Consider the following 26,447-nt stretch of genomic DNA (forward strand, 5'->3'; position numbering starts at 1 on the left):
TCAGTTGAAAAAACTATTTTTCTTATTTAGTTTTTGATCGTTTTTTTAAAATAATGCCAGGATATCTGTGTCCACTTCCATGCAAAAATTCCTCCTCCCCACAAATATACCCTTTAGACAATTCAATCCTGGCAAAAATTTACCACAGACTATTACCCTTAACAACTACACATGTAAGGATCATTAAAGAGAAAGAAAGACCTAAGAAGAATTTTTTACCAGTATATGAATTCTGGCAAAATTCTCCAGTGTAATATTTATCATGAAAAATTCACGAGACTTTCTTCCCAATAATCTCCCCAGAATAAAATTCATCCCACCCACCCAAAAAATTTATGCTTACTGGCCAATAAATAATGGGCAAATTTTGTAACTTAAAGGCCTTTCCCCAGTTCAAGTCCTGGTATTGCAGCTCATTTGATTTGGAACAGGGGTCAGTGGCTTGATACAAGCTCAGTCTTAGAGTTGATCCAGCTCTAAATGGGTACCTGGAGAAATCTGGGGAAGGTAAACAAAAAGGGTGTCCAATAGCACAAGATGGCTAGCCCCACCTGCACATCCTGGCTGAAGAGCCTTGAGATGGCAATCATCACTGCTGGTTGGGACTTAAAGGTCTAGCATTTCATAATTTTTATTATTGTCTACTATCTACTATTACTACTATTGTCTATGTGCTACTTTTATATATTTATATCTTTAATGGTGTGTCTTTATAACTCTTGTCAGATCCATTATACAGAAAAAAAAACTGCTTTTTAGAGCTTCAATCTTTTCTATTTCAAATAAATTATATCCTAAATATTTACTCTCACTGGACATTAACAGAGATTATACTGAAAGTTGAACACTGCTTAACAGACCCAAATATACAAGGGATACATTATTTATATGTAAATTTGATTTTATTTGATTATTATTCATACGTAATTTTGATTTCATCACCAAAGGTAGCTATGATGTGTGACTATAAAAGTCAAGTTCAAGTTTTTAATATCTTAGTAGAAAGTTGGGAGGAGAGGTGAAAGATGACATTAAAACATTGTTGCTCATGCTTTTGACTGTTTTAATTTAAAGGTGGTGATTTTAAATTAGATTCTTACATCAATCAAATATGCAACAAAAACGCGTTATTTGGACACATTTGAATAAAAAAAGCATTCTATGCATCACAAGTGAATAAAAGAAACTCTTCTTGGTCCAAAGGGACCCTGAGATCAAAATTTGCTTAAAGCTAACTGTTTTTGGTTCTGTCCCCCACATTCCAGAAACAGTTTTCTGACCCCTTTCAGACATTAAACCTCTGTATATCCTAGATAACCTCTGTGTATAGACATTAAACCTAATCCATGATAATCATGAGCATCCCCCTCATTTGAATACAAGTACCAAGATCTTCTAAGAAAAAAAAAAGCTCACCACTCTCTGAAGTATAGAAGGAAAACCAGTCTTCAAAATGTATGGATCCTGAAGAGGGCCATAAAGTTTCCTAGGTCCATATTCACTGCCATAATTTTTTTCTTGAACGCCCTTTTGTTGGTTACCAATGGCTTGCATTTGCAAAGTCTTTCTCTTTGAAAGTATATGGTTCCTCTGGCACCAAGTTTGCAATGGACATAAATCTTTCACATGAAGTCTCATTTCTTAAAAAATAAATAAAATGGAAATGGATATTAAATCAAACTTGAAATATGAAAATACAATAAATTTAAGGGAAGCTTTGAGCCATATAAAAGCAAAAAATCATGTGTAGATGTACATTTAGTGCTCCAATGTTTTCCTAAGTATTTATTTATGAATAATTATATTTTGGTATAATGGGAATACAATTCCTACATCTAAGCCTCTTTTGCTTTCATGTAGGTCAAGGTTTCTCAAATTTTCCATTCAAAGGGTAATAAGTTGCCTATGAGCATTTATTATTGATTATTAACTATTATCCTTTTTTTCTTCATCAAATCTTGACAGTAGATTTTTAATAGCCATATTTTTGTTTAAGTGGCAGAAATTTGCTTTAACTCATTCAGGCAGAGAGGTTTTAACCCTCCCCTTAGATTTGTTTGTCTGACTCATAAAGGCATAACAAAAACGAATATAAACAAATTTTTGATATGTTTTTTAAGCTTTCTGTATCCCTCCTTCCAAATAAAATCCTGGATATGGCTCTGTTCCTATTCTAAGATAAAGGTAGCCAATATGGCTCCTTAACTTTCCTTCATATTGTTTCAAAATTACAAACATACATATTTTTTCCAAACATACTGATAAACAGAATTCTGGTTTTTTCTCCTCTTTTAACCAATAAGCAGAGCACTAGATTTTCTGGAAAAGGAAAATTTCCCTCTCTGAGTCTTTTACTTTCCAATACCACTTATATGGCAAATTTATCATTGGTAAAATTTAAAAAAAGCTTATAAAACATAAAACTAATAAAAAAAAACATATGCAATAAATAAGTTAAATACAATCATAGCAATAGTCAGGTCACCTTAGGCAAATATAAATCTAGAATGTTAATTTTTAGCAGAAATCCCATGGAAATGAAAACAAATGAAAATTAATAAAAAAAACACTTTTTAAAGGGGGAATTTTTTTCAATACAAGTAAAGCCATAATAAGACCAAAGATAAGCAGATATTAAGTCCTAATTTGAACTTAAAACAATACAAAATTACTATCAATGAATGAATGAGACCCAAAACAAACAAAAACTAAAATGAATCATCACACCAGATATAAAGATAACAAATAGGGATGTTCTATTGCATAAACTTTAAAATGAGCAGAAATTAAAGTGAATGATCAAGTTAAACTTAAAATGAACAGAACATATTACACATAAAAGTAGGGCTACTGCCCTCCTTTAAACCCTCCAAAGGCTATTGTGATTTTTGCTTTACTGAAAACTAAACATGCTTTAATGCTTTTTTTTCTTTTATAATTATGACATTGAAGAACCAAGAAATCACATTAAAAAGAATCTTGGATTAGTAATTACTAAGATTTCTAGGAATTAGTGGCATTATATATTAAATGTTCAATTTATATTCATTGTTTTTTTTTTCAACCCCTCCCCCTCTACTTGCCTTTGTTGACTTCCATGCTGCATTTGACTCAGTTGCTCAAGAAGCTCTTTGGCAGATTCTAGAGTTGACTGGCCTACCTGAGAAATATTCCAGACTTCTCAAGGCACTGCACAATGGGACAGAGAGACGTGACAAATAAATGGTTGGTGCAGCCTATTCTTTCAAATCATGACAGGGGTGCACCAAGGATGTACAGTGGCCCCAGAGCTCTTTCATGTCACTATAGATTACATTATGACAAAAACCACTTCACATCTCAGCTTTGGGCTCAAATTTGGAGATTGTACCATCACAGATGTTGATTTTGCTGATGACTAAGCCATACTGGCCAACTCCATGGAGCAGCTGCTGGAAGCACTCTAAATTCTGCAAGAAGAGGCTGCCAAAGTAGGACTGCATATAAAGAACAAAAATAAAATTTGGGCCATAGACCCATCTTCTCCTACTGTTAACTCTCCTGTTATATCAATAGCACCACTGGCATCAAGCTTGTTCAAGACTTCACCTACCCAGACTCTATAATTTCTTCCAATGGCTTGCTTCTCCCCAAGCTACAGGCAAGATTTTCCAAAGCAACTTCTGTCATGGGCAGACTGAATTGTCACCTCTGGTGAAAACCAAACATTAGTCATACAATGAAACTATAGATCTTCAACACTCTAGCTGATCTGTGATGTTTTACAGAGCTGATAAATGACAAGTATCAGCTGCAACCATAAAGCAAAGAGTAGTAGTTTCATTCAAAGAGCCTGAAGAGGATAGAGGGCCTACAATGGTCTGACTTTGTCAGCAATGAGAAGCTTCTGCAGCTCACAAAGCAGTCTTAGTTTTTGACTCAAGCAGCTGAGGAAACCTTATGGTGGTTCAGGCAACTGCTTTGAATGCCACCACAACTACCTGCAAAGACAATTTTGACCCTATCAAAACTGGTCAGAAGCAACCTTGCAGCTGATCAAAGAAACATTGGTCCAACAGCCTGTCTAAGTTCTTGACAATGGCAAACATTCAACAGGGCAAAGAGCAAATACTTGTCATAGACAGGTAAAGATGGAGTGGGCAGAATTCCCTCTCTATGTTGAGCAGTGCCCAATTCAGTTCAAAAGGCATCAGTTCATACTTGATGCCTTTTTTTATTTCTTTATGGATAGAATAATTACTTCTATTGCAAATTCAAATTTAAGCACTTTTAGCCTAACTATAAATAGTTTTAGCACTGAGAAAACACACTAGGCTTTCATTTTGTCAAAAAACAACCAAGAAAAGAAAACAACACTAAGAAAATGTACTATTATTTTCTCAAAAACAACCAATAATTCATACTTTAATTTAAAAAAAAAATTATTTTTAAGAGCTCAAAAGTGCTTAAATTTGGATTTGCAATGGGAACAATTTTTATATTTGTAAACTTTATAAACAGGTATGTTTGCTTTATTGGTAAATCAATTTTATGACCTGCTAAATATTTGCCCAAATAACTACCACAAAATGGATTTATAATGAAACAGTAAGTTTGAAACCAGTGGTTTAGCATTTTATTATACCCAAAGCTATGCACAAAATTATTATGGCCCTTTAAGAAATTATCATTTTTAAGAGTCCAAAAAAGGGGCTTAAATAACTTTAAAGACCACACTGCCTCTCCATGATGAAAGTAAAACAGTTCAAAATAGGGATGAAACCTTTTTATTGACAGCGAATAGATATAAAATTATTTAAATGGATATTTCAAACACTTATACAGTGTTCATCATAAGCAGTAAAAACTGTTGGTAAAATTCTAGTTAATTGACTTCTTGCTATCTTGGAAAGGGTTTAGGTTAGGAAAATGAAATTTTCAGGGATAAATCTACAGACTAAAGTATGTCCCAGGAAGGTATTTTAAAGCAACTACCTCTACTCCTTCTCCCTCTAGAGGGCCTTGACCTTTGATGACCTTTAAAAATATGTGTTATAAAAGTGAAATGGTTGCAAAATAGATCTTCTGCTTAATTAAAGCACAACAAAATTGTTTTCAGCATCATAACTTTACTCAATTTCATTTTATAAGGTTTTAAAGATATGCATATACATTTCCTAAATTTTGAAAAAAAAAACATTGATATAGCTCAAAATTCTACTCAGATAACAGGAATTGCATTTTCAGAACTAAAGGCAGAGAAAAAGCAACTGGTAACTGAAAATTAAGGTAAAATGTTGTTTTGTCAAAATTTCAATAGGTATAGACCTGTCATTTAGGCAAATTTCAGGGCCCTCTAGAGGGAGAAGGAGTAGAGGTGGGTACTTTAAAACACCTTCCCAGGACATACTTTAGCCTGTAGATTTATCCCTGAAAGTTTCATTTTCCTAACCTAAACCCTTTCCAAGATAGCAAGAAATCAATTAACTAGAATTTTACCGAAGATCTATTTTACAAGGTTTCACTTTTATAACACACACATTTTTAAAGGTCATGAAAGGTCAGGGCCCTCTAGAGGGAGAAGGAGCGGATGTAGTTGCTTCAAAATACCTTCCCGGGACATACTTTAGTCTGTAGATTCGTCCCTGAAAGTTTCATTTTCCTAACCTAAACCCTTTCCAAGATAGCAAGAAGTCAATTAACTAGAATTTACCTGAAAGTCTACTCCTTAGGTTGATTGTAACCGCATTAGAGCTATGATTACCCAGATTAGCACGTGCTAAACACTATATTATAATTTCAAAATTTATTGCCTTTTGGCAAAAACAGATGGCAATCCAAATAGTTCATAAAATATTTTTTCATAAAATATTTATATCTTATGTCTCTATGGGGCCATTTGATTCTAGGCCTATTTCACTAAAAAGCCATCATTCTCCTTCATTCCTTACTTTTTTACATTACCTTAAGGAATGGTTATAACTTTTATTAACTCTGTCTCCTTGAGGAATTTGGCCTTTTTGGTAGTCAAAGATCGATCACAGTTATTGGTTAGTCATTAGTTCATTGATGATGAGCATGGGATTATTAAGCATCCTGTAATCATAATCCATATGCTCTTGACTATCAAAACAACTATTAGGGGCCAAATAATTGATTACATACTACCCAAAGGGAGACAATATCTGGATTCAGGCTTCCCAGTTCCAGAAATTGTACAAGGCCTATATGGACCACCACATAGTCCTTTCACCCCACCTCACTTTGTACTACCCTCAAGTAGTAAAATGTTTAGAAATGTTGAAATGTTAAGCTAAGACTAAAGATGTATGTGGTTCAGGGTATTATGATAAAAATATGCATACCAACCAAAAAATTATAGACTTGGTTTTGAGTTGGAGTTTTTGTTAGTTTTCAGTTTTGAGTTCTACAAATAAAATAAAGCACAGTCACGGACAAAGGCTGTTCTTGCCCTATATTTAAATTAGGATTTGAGGCTATGGCTACATTTTTTCAGAGCCTAAGCAGCTTTCTCTTTTAAGAAGCATTTTTACGGCCATATTATTGAAGTCAACGGTTATCCTGCTACCACTCTAAAATGATGACTGATCAGGTTTGTAAAAATATTAGCAGAGTATAAATGTTAAAGTCCTGTTATGACTTTAAAAAAAACAGCCAATCAGGTTTGTAAACATGTTAGCAAAGTTAGAAGTTGACAAAGCATTACCTTAAAAAAATATAGCAATCTAAGCTTGTGATTTTCGTTCTTTTTCTTTAGGGCATATTTTTGTTATGTTATATATATACCAAAGTCCTGTTATGACTTGAAAAAACAACCGATCAGGTCTGTAAACATGTTAGCAACATTAGAAGTTGACAAAGCCTTATTTTGCAGTTTGTGCAATAATCGAATGAAGTGCTGTATGGTATTTTTCAGCTTATAAAGAACGCTTTCAGTTAGCGTTCTTGGCCCCAATCGGAAGAATAGCCTTCCGATGTCCAAAAATGTTTTGTGTTGTTCAGAAGGAAAATATTTCCCTTTTTAAACCCCCTTTTCAGGCAAACCAGCATATTTTACGAGTTTTTTTTGTCTACTGGGGTGTACTTGACCCATTGACATAGAAATGCAAGTCTTTAGCCGATTGAAAAAAAAAACACTGACCAATTTTGTGGACGCCATTGAATAGTTGCTGCAAAAACTTCAAATTCTTTGCGACAATTAGCTATAAAAGTTGCAATGGAGAGAGAGAGAGAGAGAGAGAGAGAGAGAGAGAGAGAGAGAGAGAGAGAGAGAGAGAGAGAGAGAGAGAGAGAGAGAGAGAGAGAGAGAGAAAGAGAAAGTGAGAGAGAGAGAGGGAGAGAGAGAAAGGTTTATTTAAACAACAATTGTAGCTTAAAAGGCTAGCTTAAGTAGCTTCAATGATCTTGGTTGCCCGTTTTTGGACTGACTCCAGCTCCTGCAATAAATAGGAGGTTATCAATACTGGCGGGCCCCAGACGGGGCAGGCAAATTCAAGTATAGGGCGTACATAGCACAGGTATGCCCGCAGAAAACTGTAGGCGTTGCACCCGAAGGGACGCGTTTTTGAAAGGGTTTGCAGAGATGCGTTTGCTTTACGGGTCACGCTATAATATGGGTAGTAAAGGTGCAATCATGTGAGAAAATAACACCTAGTATTTTCACCTCACTCACAACAAGAAAAAGAACTTCAGGGGGACGAAGTCTCTCTTTAGTGGGTTCAGTACAAATATTTTTGACTTAACAGAGTTGATAGTCATTTTCATATCACAGCACTGTGAACTTAGTAGATCGAAAGTGATTTCGGAGAATTGTTTGGTGGGGACATTGTCATGAAGAAGATAGGGGACCAGCAGCGACAAATCGTCGACAAATTTGTATTTGTCGGTATGTTCTACCGGCAAGTAGTTGATGATGGCAAAAAATGATATTCCCGCCAGTTTCGTCCCTTGTGAAGCACTACAGGTTATTTTACTCCACTCTGAGTCAAAGTCCTCTTTGTGTAAAGCAAATAATTTTTGCTACCTTTCAGACAGAAAATCGAGCACAATGGCTAGTGTTTGGCGTTTAGCACCCATTCGTTTTAGGTTTTGGTAGGCCACTAGTTGTAATAGGATATCAAAAGCCTTGTGAAAGTTGATGGCTAATAAATTGACAAAACAGCCTTGCTTTTCAAGCTATTTCAGGATCTGATCGTACATTCTGACTCCACCATATTAGTCCACCATATTAGTATTTGCTGATAGTCTGTCTTACTTGCTCTAGTAGCCGCCGCAAGATGAACGATTCTGTCACTTTTGCTAGGCATGGCGTTAGGGAGATTGGTTTTAAATCATCATACGAATTGGGTGGGTTCACTTTGGGAGTTGCACGGATGTGGGCCTTTTTCTACGATCCAGGGAAGGTCCCAGATGCAAAGCACTGGTTTATAAGAACCGAGATTGGTAGGGCTAAGAACAAAGCAAATTCACGCATAAGCTTTGCAGGGATTTCGCCTGGGAAAGGAGAGACGTTTGTCTTTACTTTTCTGATTTCACTATGCACCTCAAACTCACTGGGCACCATTGTGCCTTCATTGGGGCAATCATCAAGAAGCAAAGCTTTCTCCTGGGGGGTAACTAACGTAGTTCTAACTTAGGAAGTTATGTTTTCTGATAGTTTTCACAAATTAAGAGCTCATTACCTATTAGGAATTTTTACCAAGTACGAATATTGATGATTATTTTGTAGCTAGTTTGTCAAGGGATGGTATTAATTGGGTGATTTTTTGTATAGGTAATATTCTGCTGCTTGGGGAAAGAAGGAGATATTTAGGAAAGGGTTAGAACAAAAAAATTGTCCTTACAGTTGTCTAATGCATGGAGAATGTAAGTGAAATGTATCATATTTTCCGGGGAGGGAAAAGGGGAGTTAAGGGATTAGAAAACAGTATTGATTCAGAGTTCAAGGTATGAGGACCTATTTTCGGATTGAACCTGTTACAAATATTTGGTAAAAGATTATCGTCACTACCTGACCCATAGCCAATATATTCATAATAATTAATTCAGTGACCAAAAGAATTATAAATAAGCGGTTTATTTTGAAACTTGAGTAAAAATTCCCTTGGGAACTGTGAACTCTCTTATTGATATTGTCATGGCCTAGTAGAAGAAGTCAAGATTATTTTGATCAGATATATCTACAAACAGCATTGTTTTACTCTGATAGAGGAAAGTATTGTCTTGCCCATTTTATAAAACCAAGAATCAAAGGCTAGTTTACTATACTCATTATATTGTCCTTTTTCTTGTTAAACTCTCACGAAGTAAATTATACAAATGACCCGAACAACCAGAATCAGGCAAGCAGCAAATTCTTACAGTCCAGCCTTCAGTGCTACAAACAGGGGCAAAAATCCCTCAAATAGTACCCCATTACAGCAGACAGTGGATGGGAACCCAGTTGATTCGAGAAAGGACCCAAACCCCCATCTACTTCACCTGGTAGACAGATACCCAAACTCTCTGCTGAATCCCAGGTGCTGTATGATTTGATTACAAGAATTGATATTTCAGTCCAACAGATTTCATCTGAAATAGATCTGTTACGAACTGAGCTTGCCCAGAAGCCTAGCTATGAAGAAATGCATAAATATGTAGATGGTGCATTTCTGGACCTTAACTCTCGGTTGCAGAAAATTGAAGAAAAATACACCCAGACTTCCCTGCAGACTCATGAGATACGAGAAATTGTGAGGGAAGAGACCTTCTGCCATCATGAAGCACAACGGAGAAAAATGAATATTATTGTAAAAAATTTACCGGAACAAGAAGGAGTTGATGATGTAACTCAAGTGAAGCAAATAATTCAAAACCAGCTGTAACTTCCAGTGCCAACAATATTAAAGATAACCAGGCTGGGGGAGAATAAACCAACCACTCAGAACTCTGTTTCAAGATACCAGCCCCTTCTAATTCAGGTACCAGAATCAGACATTGCTCTGAAAAGACAGATTGTGCAAATGTCTTATGTGAAAAGAAAAAGCCTACAAACATTCTTTCGCAATGATGTACCCAAACGGTTTAGAACAGCTGGTAGTATTAGTGAACCTCTCTCAAGAGGACCAAAAAACTAATTGAGCCTAAGACCATGAGCAGAAGCTCTATTGCTGACAAAGGGAAAGAAACCACGGCTAGGAAAGTGTTTGTCAATAACCCTGGTACGATACGTCACTCCTACTCATGTCCTAGAATCCTTCTTGCGAATGTAAGGTCACTAGTAAATAAAATGGAGGAACTACAAATTATTCCTGGTAAAAACCAGATTGATATTGCTTGCCTTACTGAAACATGGTCTGCTACAGAAGATTCTGGCTTGATTCCTAATTATGACTCCCATTTTAAACCCAGATTGGACAAAGATGGCATTCCTCTATCTCATGGTGGAGGAGTTTCTTTTTTTGTAAGTGTACCCTCCGAAATCGGATTCTTTTATTTTCTGAAATAGAGAACAATTCCAAAACTGAAGTTTTAAGGCTCTGGACCAGACCCAAAAACCTCCCAAAAGACGTATCTTGCATGATTTTTTGTATTATTTATTACCCTCCTCGTAGTGGTTTTAAGAAGGAGTTGACGGCATATCTGAAACTTTATACTGACAGAATTCGCCGCAAGTACCCCTATGCTGCAATTACATTACGTGGTGATTTTAATGAGCTAGACCAAAAGTGGCTTTTAGTCATGACCAGGTAGTCAAGTCACCTACACGCAGTGATAAAATCCTAGACTTGACTTTTACCAACATTGAAGATTACTACTGTACCCCAAAAATAGCCCCTCTATTAGGGGCAAGTGACAATCTATGCATCTTTTGGACCCCTTTATCATCCTTTCCCCCTAAACCATTGATTAGTTATTCATATAGACCCATTACTGACGAGAAAATTGCCCATTTCAAAGTGAAACTTAGCTCCAAATCCTGGGCCAATATCCTATGTCTTACCAATGGTGATGAAATGGCATCTAAGTTTTCAGCAAAACTTTTCCAGTTGTACTGTGACGCCTTTCCAGTGAAAAAAGTCAATTGCAAATCCAATTGTAAACCATGGATAAATAAAAAAAAAATTTTGTGCTTAATAAATGAACATGAAAGACTCTTTAAGGAAGGATTTTTCCAGGAATCTCGAAAACTTCGAAACATTATTATTAGGGAAATCCGTAAAGCAAGAAAAGAGCATGATGCTCACGTGCTCAATAAGTTACTGTATTCTAACCCTAAGAATTTCCACAAATGTATCCAAGATCTTATGGGATAGGTCTCTTGTAAGTTTCTCTTACTGGATAGTAATGGCAACCCAGTGAGTACAGACATCATAAATGATTATTTTACTTCAACTTGTAAAACTCACCCGCCACTTCAAAATATGCCGGCTAACAGTGCAGTGAGTGACATTCCTTTGATTGAAATACATCAGACCCAGCTTAAACTCGAAAATCTTGATACAAATAAGTCAGTATACCCAGGTGATATCTCTGCCAAATTGATTGTGAAATGTGCCCATTATTTAAGCGTACCTCTAACTGCAATTTTTAACCAATGTTTTGTAGATGGTACTTTTCCAGTGTGTTTTAAACGAGCTATTATATCACCTATACCGAAAAACAAGACCCCAAAAGTTCCCTCTGACTTAAGCCCACAGTCAAAAACAATATTTTCTCTAAAATTTTTGAAAGTTTTATTTACAATTTCCTCTTTGACGATATTCAAGATAAAATTAACCCAAATCAGTTTGGCTTTAGGCCGAATCATAGCACCACCCATTGTTTATGCTATATACTTGACACTGTTTTCAAACATCTTGAGCTAAGTAGTTCCTATGTTGAGGCTCTTTTTGCTGACATTAGTAAAGCCTTTGACAACTTGGATCATCAGACAGTTATTGATAATGCAAGGGCTTTAGGTGTCAGATATTTTGTTTTACGTATGGTAGCTAGTTTTTATCTGGTCGTGAGCAATGTGTAGTCTACTCCCTAACGGAGATTCATCAGGTTTTACCTCGATTTCCTGTGGAGCACCCCATGGGACTAAATTGGGTCCTTTAGCATTCTTAATTGTTTTTAACAATGTTTTATCAAACTTTGACAGCACTTTTAAATTTTCGGATGATTTGACATTATTTAACCTTTGTCAAACCTCAAACACTTTGGGCATTAAACCTGATTCACTCATTAACAGCTTAAAGAACGATCTTGACAATGTTAAACTCAATCTGAGCATACCGAAAAACAGTCTAATGCTATTCTCCTCTTGAAAAAAATATACCCCCAATCAATAATTACCTTTGCATTCCAAATTTAAACATGGTTAAGCTACCTGGTATGCACTTGGACAATGACCTTAAATGGAAATCTCACTCTTTTCACTTATTTAAAACAGGTGGTTTTCTCCTTAGATCTTTCTCCCTTCTTAAACGGTTCTCCATATCAATCCAGAACCTTAAAATAATTTATTGTTCTTATATAATACCTTGTCTTGAATATGCTTGCCCTGTCTGGCACCCTGGGTTGACCAAATCCCAATGTTCTAAAATTGAAAGCATTCAAAAAAGAGCTGTAAAAATTATACTGGGGACGTCCTATACTACATATGATGAAGCTTTGGCTAGACTTGAACTCACTACATTGGAATCACGACGCCACTTCCTTACCATGAACTTTGGGCACAAGTGCCATAGTTCTGACTATCATCGACGTCTTCTTCCCCCCTTCAAAGAAAACCCCCCAATCCTTCCCAATACAAGAGTTAATGCTCGTAGAGGTCCAAATACTCAACTTGACTTTTGTCCCCAAATGTTGACAATGAGGTACAAAAACTCTTTCGTTCTCTACTTTGTTTCGCATTTTAATAATTGATTTAACTTTTTAACTATGTTTATCCCTTAACATTTATTTTATCATTGTAATTGTAATTGTTCTGACGTGCTTATGCTAGCTTATGTGCTATTCTAGCCAATAAATCATATTCTGTTCTATTCTAAAAATGGATTTTTAGAATGGGTGATGGTAAAAAATATGGGTGCACAAAATGCCGAAGAATGGGTGTTTTGTGAGCATTAGAAATCTGGCATGGTTTATTCAAATGGGAACAACCCCATGGTTGGGTATTCTTTGACGATAAAGTTATTTTTTTTATATTTTAATTGGTATTGTATGTTATTTCAATTGGTTAATTGATTCTTTTAATTACTTTTGTATGTTGTTTTTTTTCTTTTGTTTTTTTTCTGTAAATGTGGCTGTACAGAGCTTTTTTTGTTAAATAGACATACACATTTACATACATATGAGAGTCTCAGATTTAGCTAAGAAACAGGAAATGCTGATCTATGCTTGTTAAATTATGATTTTAGGCCAAAGCCTTCATAATTGTATTACACGGCTTCACTTTATTTTTTTGAATTCGTTGTGATTTTTACCAGTGTAGATTTCTACATGCATCCCAGATTTCCGCCCAGATTTTCCGGAAATGCCGAACGTAGACGCGGCTTAAAGCGCCAAAAATAACGGAACCGGAATCGTTTTTGGATGGTCAATTGGATTTCCCATGAAATATTGGAAGAAAGGAATATTTGTTTAATTCTGGTCAGATTATTAAACTAGCCTAATTTAACTAGTGAATTTACTGAAATTACTAAGATGTTTAAAACAATGAGCTTTGAAAGACTCCTAGGTAAGTTTTTTGATATTCTTTTAATTAAGAAAATTGGTTATTATTGAAATAATTAGGCTGTATACAAAGCTCTAAACAAAGATGCACTCAGGCCAGGCCTAGACTACTCAATTATCAGTTTTCCTGCTCTTCAGCGCTTAGGGTTGACAACCAGGCCCATTTGGTAAAATTGGTGTAAACAGTATTACTGGCTTTCATTTAAAGTGAACATACCACTCAGTGTTTCCACTATGGGGATTTCCCCCCTAAAATAGGAATTTTTTAAGTCTTTTAGGGGCAAATTTTTTTTTGGGATTTGGGGATTTTTCCTCTCCCATGGACTTCTAGGGAAATTTTTGGGGGTTTTCCTTTAATTTGTTCATCATCATCATCTTCTTGATCAGAGAAGCAGGATAATTTGATTTAGGATCTGTTTCCTTGCAAATTGAACTTAGAATCACAGAGAAGAACTTCTTCGGCTGCTTAAAAAAATTTAATACCACAGATTTTGAGATGTAGAGGAGTCCTAAGTAACAAACTAGCAACAAATTACTGTTTTCAACAGTTCCATGCTGATGTGGGCTTCAAACAATAATTTCAGCTTGGACTGTTCTCAATTAAAGAAGTCATATGGTTTGTCATTTTTGGTTGTTTTTTCATAAGATTATTTGGTAGACAGCATCTCAAACAATAAAGTTTCTTACTGTAGTAATTTTTTTTTTGACAATGCTTGCATGATTCTTTTTCTCCACAGTACTTGTATGATGTTTACAATTTTTTGATTTTTGTGTAAAATCAAAAAAACTTGAACTTGTAGCCAGCTTTATAAGTACTGATGTGAATAATAGAGGTAGGCTATAACTATTTAAACACCTCTCTTATTGTTTCATTACCCTAGTTTTTAACAGACAAACAAACTGACAGCCATTTTTTAAAAACAATGGCACATGTAGGAATAAATAGATTGTGTGGTTTTGGCAAGCCTACATACCCAGGGGAAAATCATGAACCTTCATACTATAATTGGTAAATTTTTTATTGTTCATTTTTTTACTTACAAATAAAGTGAACATACCACTCAATGTCTTTTTTATTTTCTTTACAAATATAGCAATCACTTCTGTTGTAAATTCAAATTTAAGCACAATTTGAGCTCTTGAAACCAAAATATTTCTAGTCTTGGGGTATAAATGTAGCATTTGACTGTTTATAGTTTTATTTATAAACCCAAGCACCTAGAACAAATACAAAATATAAGCACAAGCAAGCAATGTTAGGCACAACATAAGCATAAACAAGCGGGTTAGTCCATAATGCTGCATCTCCCTTCTTTTCATGAAAGGCGGTCTGCCTACAAATCCAGCCTTTTAGGTGGCCTAACCTAGCTGCTGCGGGTGTGTGGCATCACCTTTGATGTAGTGGTAGGGGATTTAGTCCCTGTGGCTGGGCAGTCGGGAGCGGCATTTTCAGGTGTAGGCATGATGGTTGGTGGGACAAGGGGTGGGTCAGAAGGTTCACCTTCTTCTCTTGGTAACAGAACATTTCTTGGCAAGGTTTTGATGTCTGTGTGGATTGGCTGGGGTGATTCGGTTAAGATGGGCTGGGATATGTCATTGCTTTTGTCCTGTGTGGTGGGCTGGATTCTGACCTCTTCCTTGGCTACAGGAAAGGAATGGCGGGAGATATGGACTCTATTTTGTTGCAGCCTAGAACTGTCTTCTGTCTCCACTATGTATGATCTGGGGTTCTCATGGCATGATATGATTTTTGCTTTGGTCCAGGGGCTGTTTGTTTTCTTCTGGATAAAAACTTGGTCTTCCAGTTGAGGTTCACATAGCAGTTTTGCAGTCTTATTGTGATAGCGTTTCTGTCTTTCATGTTCCTTTGATCTGTGTTGTAGGAAGGTCTGAAGGGGGGTGACTCTTGGTTTTAGCTGGTTGTATGTTGATGGTAGGACTGACCATAGCTGGCGGGTCATGAGGAGTTGAGCAGGTGAGGCATGGCCATCAACTGGGCTGTTTCTGTATTGTAGAAGTGCAATATGTGGGTTGTTTCCACTTTCTTTCACTTTGGTTAGTATCTGTTTGCAGGTTTGTACTGAATTCTCCACCAGACCATTTGATCTCGGATAGATGGGGCTGGAGGTTTTCAGACTAATTCCCCACTCTTGCGCAAAATCTTGGAACTCTTGTGAGAAAAGTTGTGAGCCGTTGTCTGAAGTTATCAGCTGAGGGATTCTGAAAGGTGCAAAGTTGGCTTTCAGTTTGTCGATGATTGCGGTTGATGTCTGACTTGACAATTTGTCTATTTCAAAGTATCTGCTATAATAGTCAGCAGTGATGAGATAGCAGGTCTTGTTCCAGTCAAAAAGGTCAATGCCAATGTGTTGCCATGGGAGTGAGGGCGGCTGGTTGCTAATCAACGGTTCCTTTTGATTATTTGCTGCAAATTTAGCACATGTTTCACATTTTTGGACGAAGGACTCAATGTCAGCATTCATCCCTGGACAGTACACAATCATCCGGGCGTGCTGTTTGGTTTTGTTGATCCCAAGGTGTGCTGAGTGTAGCTGATGAATTATGTTGGTTCTGAGAGGATGGGGTATGATGATTTGTTGACCTTTCAAAACTAACCCATTGTGGATTGCTAGTTTGTCTTTGATATTCCAGAATCGAATGGCATCTGTTGGGCACGACTGGCATGTACCAGGCCATCCTTTGAGTATGAGTTCTTTGACTGCCTTGAGTTGAGTGTCTTTTTCTGTCTTGCGGCATATTTTGTCTAGTTTGGAGTCGCTCACTGGCAAGGATTTCATCACTGTATGCACAAAAACTTTGATGTCATTCTGCATTTTGGTATCAACATCTGGCAGGTGTAGTCAAGAGAGTGCATCTGGGACTGGGATATCTGACCCCAGGCTATAGTGTACTTTGATGTCATATGGCTGGATCTGAATCATCATTCACTGTAGTTGTGCTGGTGCTGTATGGAGTGGTCGTGATAAGATGGTCTCTAATGGGTGATGATCTGTTGTCATGATGGTTTTTCTTCCATAGATGTAGTGATGGAAGTGTTTGCACCCAAACACGATTGCATACAGTTCCTTCTCTAGTTGAGAATAGTTCTGTTCAGTTGTGCTAAGGGCCCTAGATGCAAATCCTACAATCTTCCCATTTGAGGAGAGCTCAGCTCCAAGTCCATGCTTTGAAGCGTCAACCTTGAGTTCGACCACTTTGCATTTATGGATGAAGAAAGCTAGATTTTCTGAAATGCAGCTCTTGATCTCTTTCATACTTGCTTTGTGATCGGTTTCCCATCTGAAATCGGTGGCTTTAGTAAGATCTCTCAGTGGCTTATTTTTCAAGGATAGGTCGGGTATGTATTTTGATAGGAAGTTGAGCATTCCTAATAGTGTCTGTAGCTCTTCTTTAGACTGTGGGCTTGGCATGTCTTGTATAGCCCTAATCTTTTCTGGGTCTGGTTTTATCCCGTCTCTGCTAATGATATGTCCAAAGTACTTGACTTTGTCTTTGGAAAATTTGCATTTTTCACTGTTGAAGCAGATTCCTTTTTCTCTGGCTCTTCTAAGAACGGCAGATAGTCTCTGGTCGTGCTCCTCGTGGTTCTTTCCATATACCAGAATATCATCTACAAGTATTCTGATACCTTCCAATCCTTCAAACGCCTCTTCCATTTTTCTCTGGAACTCGTTTTGCACAGACACTAGGCTGAAGGGGTATCTCTTCCATCTGTATCAGCTGTAGATAGTGCTGAAGGTTGTATAGTAGGAGGATCGTGTGGAAAGTGGGAGTATCCAGTAGCCTGAGCGGGCATCAAGCCTGCTGAATACTGCTGCTCCATCCAGTTCAGCAACAGCATCGTCGAAAGATGGGACCGGATAGTAGGGGCGTTTTATTGCCTTGTTCAGGTCAACAGGATCGATGCATAGTCTCACACCACCATCTTTTTTCTCCACCATGACCATGGCATTAACCCAGTCTGTTGGCTCACTGACCTTTTTGATGATATCAAGACTTTCTAGGCGTTCCAACTCGGTCTTGAGCTTCTGCTTTAGGGCTAGCGGTATTTTCCTAGCTGGATGTACTGTGGGTGTTGCATTGTCTTTTAAGTATATTTCACACTCTGTTTCGAGTTTGCCTATACCCTTGAAAACATCACTATATTTGCTGACTGGTGATTCTTCAATGTTCAGAACAAGCTTGATCAGGTTCATGTCTTTGCTTGCTTTAAACCCAATTATAGGTGTGGTGTTTGACTCAACCACATAAAAGGTGAGTTGCTGTGTAGGCCCATTTTTGTAGTGACAAGGAATGTTGCAGACTCCTACATAGGGTATTGTCAATCCACAGTAGCTGGTGAGGCGTTGCGTGGCTTTCAGCAGCTTTGGCGACAGCTTGTCCAGGTACTGTGAAGGTAGGATGTTGACCTGAGCACCCGTATTGATCTTGAAATCAATGTGGATCTGCCCACAAAAAGAAATCTCAGCAAAGATTTCATCCTTGCTGGAGTCCTTGTTGATGGCATACAGGAACACCTCTGTTTCTTCCTGGTTGTACAGGTCACTGGTGAATGCTGGAGTGTTTGTGGCCTCATTTCCAATGATATTCACCACCTTACTTTTGCAAAATGGTTCTGTCTTTTACACTTGGCACATGTTTTCCCTTTTGCAGGACACACATGCTGGGGTGAGTAATTTCCGCCACAAAAGTAACACTCTGTCTTTTTAAGTGAGAAGCTGGAGCAACTCTTTGCAACAGCATCCACTTCTTGTTTTATTTCCTTTTGTTCGAATGTCTTTAGTTGTGCTTGGGTTGACTCGTGAGCTCAACATATTGTGACAACTTGGGCCAGAGTAAGGCTGTCACCGACGGCTAATAGTTTTTCACATAGTTTAGGATTTCTGACTCCACTAACTATTTTGTCTCTTACCATCTCACTTTCACTTAAGTATCTGCATGGTTTAACTAGAATCTTGAGCTCTGTTATGTATTTGTCAGTACTTTCTGTGTCGTTCTGGTCTCTTCTCTGAAAAACATAGTGGGAGAACACTTGATTCTTTTTGGGGGCAGCATAGTCTCTAAACTTCTTGAAGTAGATCTCGATTTTGTCCTTCTCTTCATCTGCAAGCTCAAAAGTGCTGAAGATTTCTCTGCCCTGTGCACCAACCCAGATTAAGAGGTAGGCACATGCTACTTTCTCAGACTTGTCAGCAAGGGGGCCTTGGCACATGAGCTTTGCGTGGTTTTTGAATGCAGTCCATTCTGAATCAAGGTTGTCTGCATTCCAATTTATTGACGGGTGGGTGATCTCCATGACGTCTGACACCATGTAGCATTTGACTATTTATAGTTTATTTATAAACCCAAGCACCCAGAACAAATACAAAATATAAGCACAAGCAAGCAATGTTAGGCACAACATAAGCATAAACAAGCGGGTTAGTCCATAATGCTGCAATAAATAAAGCTTAAAACATTGTTCTCAGCATTAAATTTCCTGGACTATGTGGAATCAACTAGTGCTTTAGAAATCAATGTGAACAATTGGAAGTTATATCTTCCCCTTGAAAGCATTTACTTGGGTCCAAACAGACAAGATTCCCTCTATATGTCAAGATCAGATACCACTGTCCCCCCTGATTCCATCAAAGTAGTTCTCAAAGGTGCACAGGCATTCCATATCAAAGCAGTAGGCCAGATACAGAAAAGGTTCCATTTCAAAGATGACATTTACAAATATGCTGAAATGGTTGACCCAGTGTCAGCCCAATCACTTCAGCCTGCCTCTCTGCTACCTTTTGTTAGGAAGTATGGACAGATCCCATGGGATGGAACCAAAACAGAGCAGGAGTGGAGGAGGCAGAGCCTCATCAATATTGAATACATCAAAACAATGGATGCTGTACCCTGCTGGTGTTTGGTATTGGTGAAAAAAATTCTGCCAGAACAGAATTTGTATCCTAACCTGAAACCAGCAGTACTATTTATTTCCAGTGTTCGATTTTCAAATGTCAGTGTTGAGAGGTTTTTCAGTGCTATAAAAGAAGTAAAAACTGACTCATCACTGGTCATCCTGTCACAAATGGTCACAAATCCTGTGCTTAAGAAAGTGTGGAATGTGAAGATAATTAGTTACTTCACCACATGCAAACAGTGAAAGCTTCAGCCACCATACAAAAAATGTTGAAGACACATCAGGGGAAGGTAAGGTCTGATTACTTTTTACAAGTTATGATTCAACAGTATTAAACATCTTGTACTGTAATCTAAATTACAGTATTACATTTTCTTTTCTATTTGCTTAATACTATTTGAAGTATATTTAGCTGAAGCAATATTATTTGAAGCTATATGTATTTAGCTGATGATTAAAAAGAACTTTAAACAGCATGACAAGACATTCTAATATGGTAGTGATAGCTAGACTTCAATCTAAGAAGCCAAAATATGTTACCTTTCAATAGTACTGGTAAAATGAGATAGGGAGAAGTGGTTCAGGGAGTAATTAGAAAATGGGAGATTTTTAGGGATTTTAGAAATGAAGATGGGGATTTCTAGGGAATTTTCAGCTCTTTATTAGGGATTTAAAAAGACTGAACCACTTGATGCCTTTCTTTATGCTCTTGATAAATATAATAATTGCTTCTACTGCAAATTCAGATTTAAGCACTTTTTGACCTCTTGACTTCTTAAAAATGACCTATATATGGGGTCATTACAGATCTATGATAGTTTAGAAACAAATTTGGGCTATATAGCCTATTTACACATTAGGGGGGTGGGGGTAAAGCATAGCATAGGCTATATTAAATACATAAACTAACCATTGATGTATTTTGTATTTTTTTTCTTTTTTTTATATGTGTTTGTGCACATCAAATTTTAATGAGAAGAGAAATCACCAGTGCAACAGCACAAACACATAAAAAAATCCAGCAGTGGTTAGTTTATATATTTAATAGGCTATATGCTATGCTTTACCCCCACCTCCCTGATGTGCAAATATATAGCCCAAATTTGTTTCTGAAGTATTACAGATTTGTAATGACCCCATACATAGGTCATTTTTAAGAGGTCAAAAAGTGCTTAAATCTGAATTTGCAGTAGAAGTGTTTATTATATTTGGTAAAATTCTAGTTAATTGACATCTTGCTATCTCAGATAGGGCTTAGGTTAGGAAACTGAAACTTTCAGGGATGGGTCTACAGGCTGAAGTATGTCCCCAGGAGGTATTTTAAAGTACCCACCAATTTTACCAAAATGGTAAAATTCTAGATAATTGACTTCTTGCTATCTCAGTTAGGGTTTAGTTTAGGAAAATGAAACTTTAAGGGATGGGTCTACAGGCTAAAGTATGTCCTGGGAAGATATTTTATTGTACCCACCTCCACTCCTTCTCCCTCTAGAGGGCCCTGAAATTTGCCTACATGACTGGTCTATACCTATTGAAATTTTGACAAAACAACATTTTACCTTAATTTTCAGTTACTAGTTGCTTTTTCTCTGCCTTTTGTTTTTGAAAATGCAATTCCTGTTATTTGAGTAGAATTTTAAGCCATAATAATATTTTTTTTTTTTAATTTAGAAAATGTATTTGCATATCTTTAACACTTTTAAAATGGAATTGAACAATGTTATGAAGCTGAAAACAATTTTGTTGTATTTCAATTAAGCAGAATATTTATTTTGCAAGGTTTCACTGTTATAACACATATATTTGTAAAGGCCATCAAAGATCAGGGCCCTCTAGAGGGAGAAGGAGTGGAGGTAGTTGTTTCAAAATACCTTCCTGGGACATACTTTAGTCTGTAGATGCATCCCTGAAAGTTTCATTTTCCTAACCTAAACCCTTTTTTAGATAGCAAGAAGTCAATTTACTAGAACTTTAACTTATATTTGTAAACAGCATTAAAAAAGGCATTGAGTTGTATATTCACTTTATATGAAAGCCAGTAATACTGTTTGCACCAACTTTACTGCCCATTTCTATAGCTTTGTTCTTTTCAGGGGTTTTCACCTTTTTGAACATCAAACAGTTATGGTAATGACCTGTAGTAAGGAAAGACCCAGCTCAATAGTAATGCATCAAGTGTAATGCAGTAAGGCATCAAGTGATATATTCACTTTATTCAAAAGCTAGTTATATGGTTTGCTGTAATTTTACCTTTTTTTTTGCCAGAAGACAGATCATAGATATGCATTTATTTGTTTTTGTTCTTTTTTTATTTCCAGGGGTGATTGTATCAACCCAGTGGTCCTAGAATGTTGCAAGAGGGTTCATTCTAACAGAAATTTAAAGTTCTAGTGGCCTTTTAAGTGACCAAAAATTAGAGAGCATATAGGCCCCCTCCCACACACATTTTCCCCCCAAAGTCACCAGATCAAGATTTTGAGAGAGCTGTTCTGTTCAGCTTAGTCAAAAACATAATAACTATGTCTTTGGGGACAACTTCGTCCCCCACAGTCCCTGGGGAAGGGGCTGCAAGTTACAAACTTTGAATTCTACTTACAGTAATTGTTTACATACAGTCATGGTTACACAATGCATTTACAGTAATGGTTACACCATACAGTAATGGTAAATTTTTTACATACAGTAATGGTTATTATGGAATGTACAGACGTTTTCAGTTTTTTTTGGCATTGGGGTGGGGTGGGTCAGGGGGAGGGGGCTACATGAGAGAATCTTTCCATGGAGGAATTTATAATTAGGGAAGAGAATTTCCATGAAGGTGGCGCAGGGTTTTCTAACATTATTTAAAAAAACAATGAGAAAATAAGTATTTTTTTTCAGCTGTAAGTATTGAGCAGTATTAAAACTTATAACAGACAGAAAATATTAAGTATATAAGGGTTGTTCATCTCCTCCACAATACCTTGCTATTTACACTAAAGTAGTTTAGTAATTTCAACTATTTATTCCGTGGCCTTTGTGATTCAGGAATCATTCTTAAAGAATTGGGACAAAAATTCAAGCTCTAGGCCTACTGTAAAGAGCAGGGTATTGACAAGGGGGTGAACCCCCTCATATATGTCATAAAAAAACACAAATATAGAAGTTCATTGCATAAGTTGATTTGTAATTTATGTATATTTATCAGGCATACTTACAAAAACATTTGTAAAAAAGATGAAAAAATCTAGTTCCAGTTTTAAGAAACCAAAAATTGGAGGGCAACTAAGCCTCCTCCCCTGCCCCTTTGTTTTATCAAAATTGTCTGATCAAAACTATGAGAAAGCTATTTAGCAAACAAAAATTAATGTGGAAATTTGCAAAAAGAAAGCTAATTTTGAAAAAGAAGCTATATTGTTCTGCTCTATTTTCTGTCTCTACTATTACAGCTTTAATCCAAATGCTGACACTATTTTTCTTGCTGAAATGGTATTAGTGTTATTTCCTTTCAATTCTTGATTGAATATTGTTATATGCTCAAAAATTTAAACTAAATATATAAGATTTGCAACCCAGGAAGAGTTTAAAAACTTATCTGCAAAAACATTTTTTCATCAACCATAAACATTTAAACTGCAGTTTTGAAAGTCCATGCTTGATTTAGTACATCAAACAGTTCGTGGTAAGGAGTGACCCAGCTCAATAGTAAACGAAACTCTAAATAACGGAATTTTGATGCTAAAATACACATCAAAAGAATCGGATTTTCATGCTGATTTTAAATATATAAGTTTCATCAAATTTGGTCTTTGTCATCAAAAGTTACGAGCCTGAGAAAATTTGTCTTATTTTAGAAAATAGGGGAAAACACCCCCTAAAAGTCACACAATCTTAACGAAAATCACACCATCGCATTCGGCGTATCAGAGAACCCTACAGCAAAATTTTCAAGCTCCTATCTACAAAAATGTGGAATTTCGTTTTTTTGCCAGAAGACAAATCATGGGTGTGTGTTTATTTGTTGTTTTTTTTTTGTTTTTTTTTTTTTTCCCAGGGGTCATCGTGTCGACCAAGTGGTCCTAGAATGTTGCAAGAGGACTCATTCTAACGGAAATGAAAAGTTCTAGTGCCCTTTTTAAGTGACCAAAAAAATTGGAGGGCACCTAGGCCCCCTCCCACGCTCATTTTTTCTCCAAAGTCAACAGATCAAAATTTTGAGATAGCCATTTTGTTCCGCATAGTCAAAAACCATAATAACTATGTCTTTGGGAATAACTTACTCCTCCACAGTCCCTGGGGGAGGGGCTGCAAGTTACAAACTTCGACCAGTGTTTACATATAATAATGGTTATTGGCAAGTGTACAGTCGTTTTCAGGGGATTTTTTTTTGGTTTTGGGGGTGGGGTTGAGGAGAGGGGGCTATGTGGGAGGATCTTTCCCTGGTGAAATATGTCATGGAGGAACCAAAATTCAATGAAAAGGGCGCAGGATTTTCTAAAATTACTATAAAAAAAAAAGAAAAAATAAACATGGAAAAGTTTTTTCAATTGAAAGCAAGGAGTAGCATTGAAACTTAAAACGAACAGAGATTATTACTCATATGAGGGGTTCTAAAAATACTTTAGCATAAAGATCAAGGTATTTAGGAGGAGATAAATGCTATAGTATTTTTAGTAATTTCAACTATTTATTCTACGGCCTTTCTGATTCAGGGGTCATTCTTAAAGAATCGGCACAAAACTTACGATTTAGTGTAAAGAGCGAGGTATTAACGAGGGTACAAACCCCCTCATATACATAATAAAAATTTAAGAATATAAAAGTTTGTTATGTAAGTTAATTCTTAAGTTACGTATATTTTTTACTAATAAAAAAATTCGTTAAAAATTAAAATTTATAGTTGCCTTTTTGTGTAACCGAAAAATTGCATGGCAACTAGGCCTCCTTCCCCATCCCTTATTTCTCAAAATCGTCTGATCAGAACTAAGAGAAAGCCATTTAGCCAAAAAAGGAATTAAAATGTAAATTTCATTTTAATAATTTATGTGTGGAGAGCCAAAATCAAACATGCATTAATTCAAAAACGTTCAGAAATTACATAAAAAAAACTAGTTTTTCTAACTGAAAGTAAGGAGCGACATTAAAACTTAAAACGAACAGAAATTACTCCGTATATGAAATGGGTTGTCCCCTCCGCAATCCATCGCTCTTTACGCTAAAGTTTGACTCTTTACCACAATTCTGCTTTTTAAAACAATTAAAAGCTTTAGCATAAAGAGCGAGGGATTGCAGAGGGGACAACCCATTTCATATACGGAGTAATTTCTGTTCGTTTTAAGTTTTAATGTCGCTCCTTACTTTCAGTTAGAAAAACTAGTTTTTTTTATGTAATTTCTATGAGAGAGTCACCTTACTTCTGTATAATAAAATAGGTCTGTATTATATAATGTTCACTGTTGTGACATAATTCCCAAAATAGCCACATGCTTAGTGCTTGTCCCTTGATAAATTTACAATCTTGATGGCATCATGCATGATGGCTTAGGTTCTAAATATTTGACCATAAGGGCCTGGTGATGGGTCATGCAGTGAGTAACTTCAATATTTGGATTTTTTTTCCTACAATAGGAAAACAATTTGGTATAGACATCAATTCCACAAGATCTCAACTCAAGAGGAGAACAAAACAACAATTCCTCTTTAAGATTATATGCACCTTTGTAGCAAACATATACCATTAGCTGTGAATTGCTAGTAAAATCAGTTGTCTCATCAAGCTGAATAGCAAAATATTTAGTCTGTTTTAATGCAAAAATAAACTATTCCATCACATTTTCTTCTAAGAAATTTGTTCTTTTACAATCCTTGCAGACAAGGGCACTAAATTCAGTTCCATTGCTTCTTTTTGACCACGCATAATCTCTGCTATTTTTAAAGCAGCTGGCTTAACCAAATCTTCACCAATAGTGTATGGTTTCTTATTTTGAGCAATCAACCAGGCTACTTCAAAGCTAGCCCTTGATGCTGAATGCTGATCAAATGTACCTACAAGTCGCTATTCAATCTTAGTCTTTTAACAGATTTCTAAATTTGCAAAGTATTCTTGTCATTGAATATTAGATGAAGAATCCTTAGATAAATTGGAATTCTAATAACGAAGCCTTATATGTTTTCGTTTTCTTCTCTTTTACTCATTTGAAATATGTTACTTTTAAGGAAAGTTTTATGAAAAAATAAGTAAAAGATGGAAATGATTGATGACATTTTTGGTTAGTTTTTGTCTTAGTAATGTATATATAGTGCTAGTTTAAGTAGTGAAGTTGATTTCATCCAGAAAAGTAACCTTTAAGACAGGTTTTATTTGTGCTGAAGCTAAGTGACCAAAATCAACTCTTCTCCTTTTGGTAGTAATTTTGTTTGGCAGTAATTTTAGCAGTAAATAATTGCAAAAGCAATTTAACATATATACAAGTGTCCTCTAAATACTGAAAAAATACATTTTTTATTATTATGAATACCCCCCCCCCCCCCTGACACACCTTTCGATTCTCTTGCCAATTATCTCGGCTGCTCTCCTTGCAAATGCATCACAACAAAAAATCACGTTGCACCCCATAGTCTGTAAAATTCACATTTTCTTAATAATACACAGTGGTCAACAGTGTCAAACGCCTCAACCAAATCCAAGAATCCAGGGGTCAAATGTAAACATTTCAGTTTCACTCTTGTTAAACCAAAAGTCAATCTTATAATTCCCATATAACAATCGAATGAAATTTTCTTGAACTCGGGAAAAGGATCTCTCAGAACTTTAGATATCATCTGCATTATTTAGGAGCATAATCATAGA

At 36.3% G+C, this 26,447-nt stretch overlaps 2 protein-coding genes across 6 annotated transcripts in view; one reads left to right on the forward strand and one right to left on the reverse strand.

Annotated features, from left to right (window-relative positions):
• Nucleotides 1-6,826, reverse strand: part of LOC136025847 (mitochondrial DNA helicase-like) — a 75,978-nt gene extending 69,152 nt beyond the window's left edge. For 2 of the 4 annotated variants that reach the window (XM_065701869.1, XM_065701865.1), the window contains exons 1-2: nt 5,693-5,788; nt 1,417-1,640 (exon numbers count right to left, since the gene is read on the reverse strand). In XM_065701869.1, the coding sequence (XP_065557941.1) occupies nt 1,417-1,638 (222 nt within the window). In that variant the 5' untranslated portion in view covers nt 1,639-1,640; nt 5,693-5,788. Of the gene's footprint in view, nt 1-1,416; nt 1,641-5,692; nt 5,800-6,706 lie in introns of those variants that run through there. The other 2 variants (XM_065701868.1, XM_065701866.1) reach the window with 2 other exon arrangements.
• Nucleotides 6,827-13,550: 6,724 nt separating this feature from the next.
• LOC136025849 (hepatocyte growth factor-regulated tyrosine kinase substrate-like) overlaps nt 13,551-26,447 on the forward strand; it is an 89,859-nt gene continuing 76,962 nt past the window's right edge. For both annotated transcript variants that reach the window (XM_065701872.1, XM_065701873.1), the window contains exon 1: nt 13,551-13,705. In XM_065701872.1, coding sequence (XP_065557944.1) covers nt 13,672-13,705 — 34 coding nt within the window. In that variant the 5' untranslated portion in view covers nt 13,551-13,671. The remainder of the gene's footprint in view (nt 13,706-26,447) is intronic.

The sequence above is a fragment of the Artemia franciscana genome, chromosome 4, assembly GCF_032884065.1.
Source record: "Artemia franciscana chromosome 4, ASM3288406v1, whole genome shotgun sequence".
NCBI classification, from domain to species: domain Eukaryota; kingdom Metazoa; phylum Arthropoda; class Branchiopoda; order Anostraca; family Artemiidae; genus Artemia; species Artemia franciscana.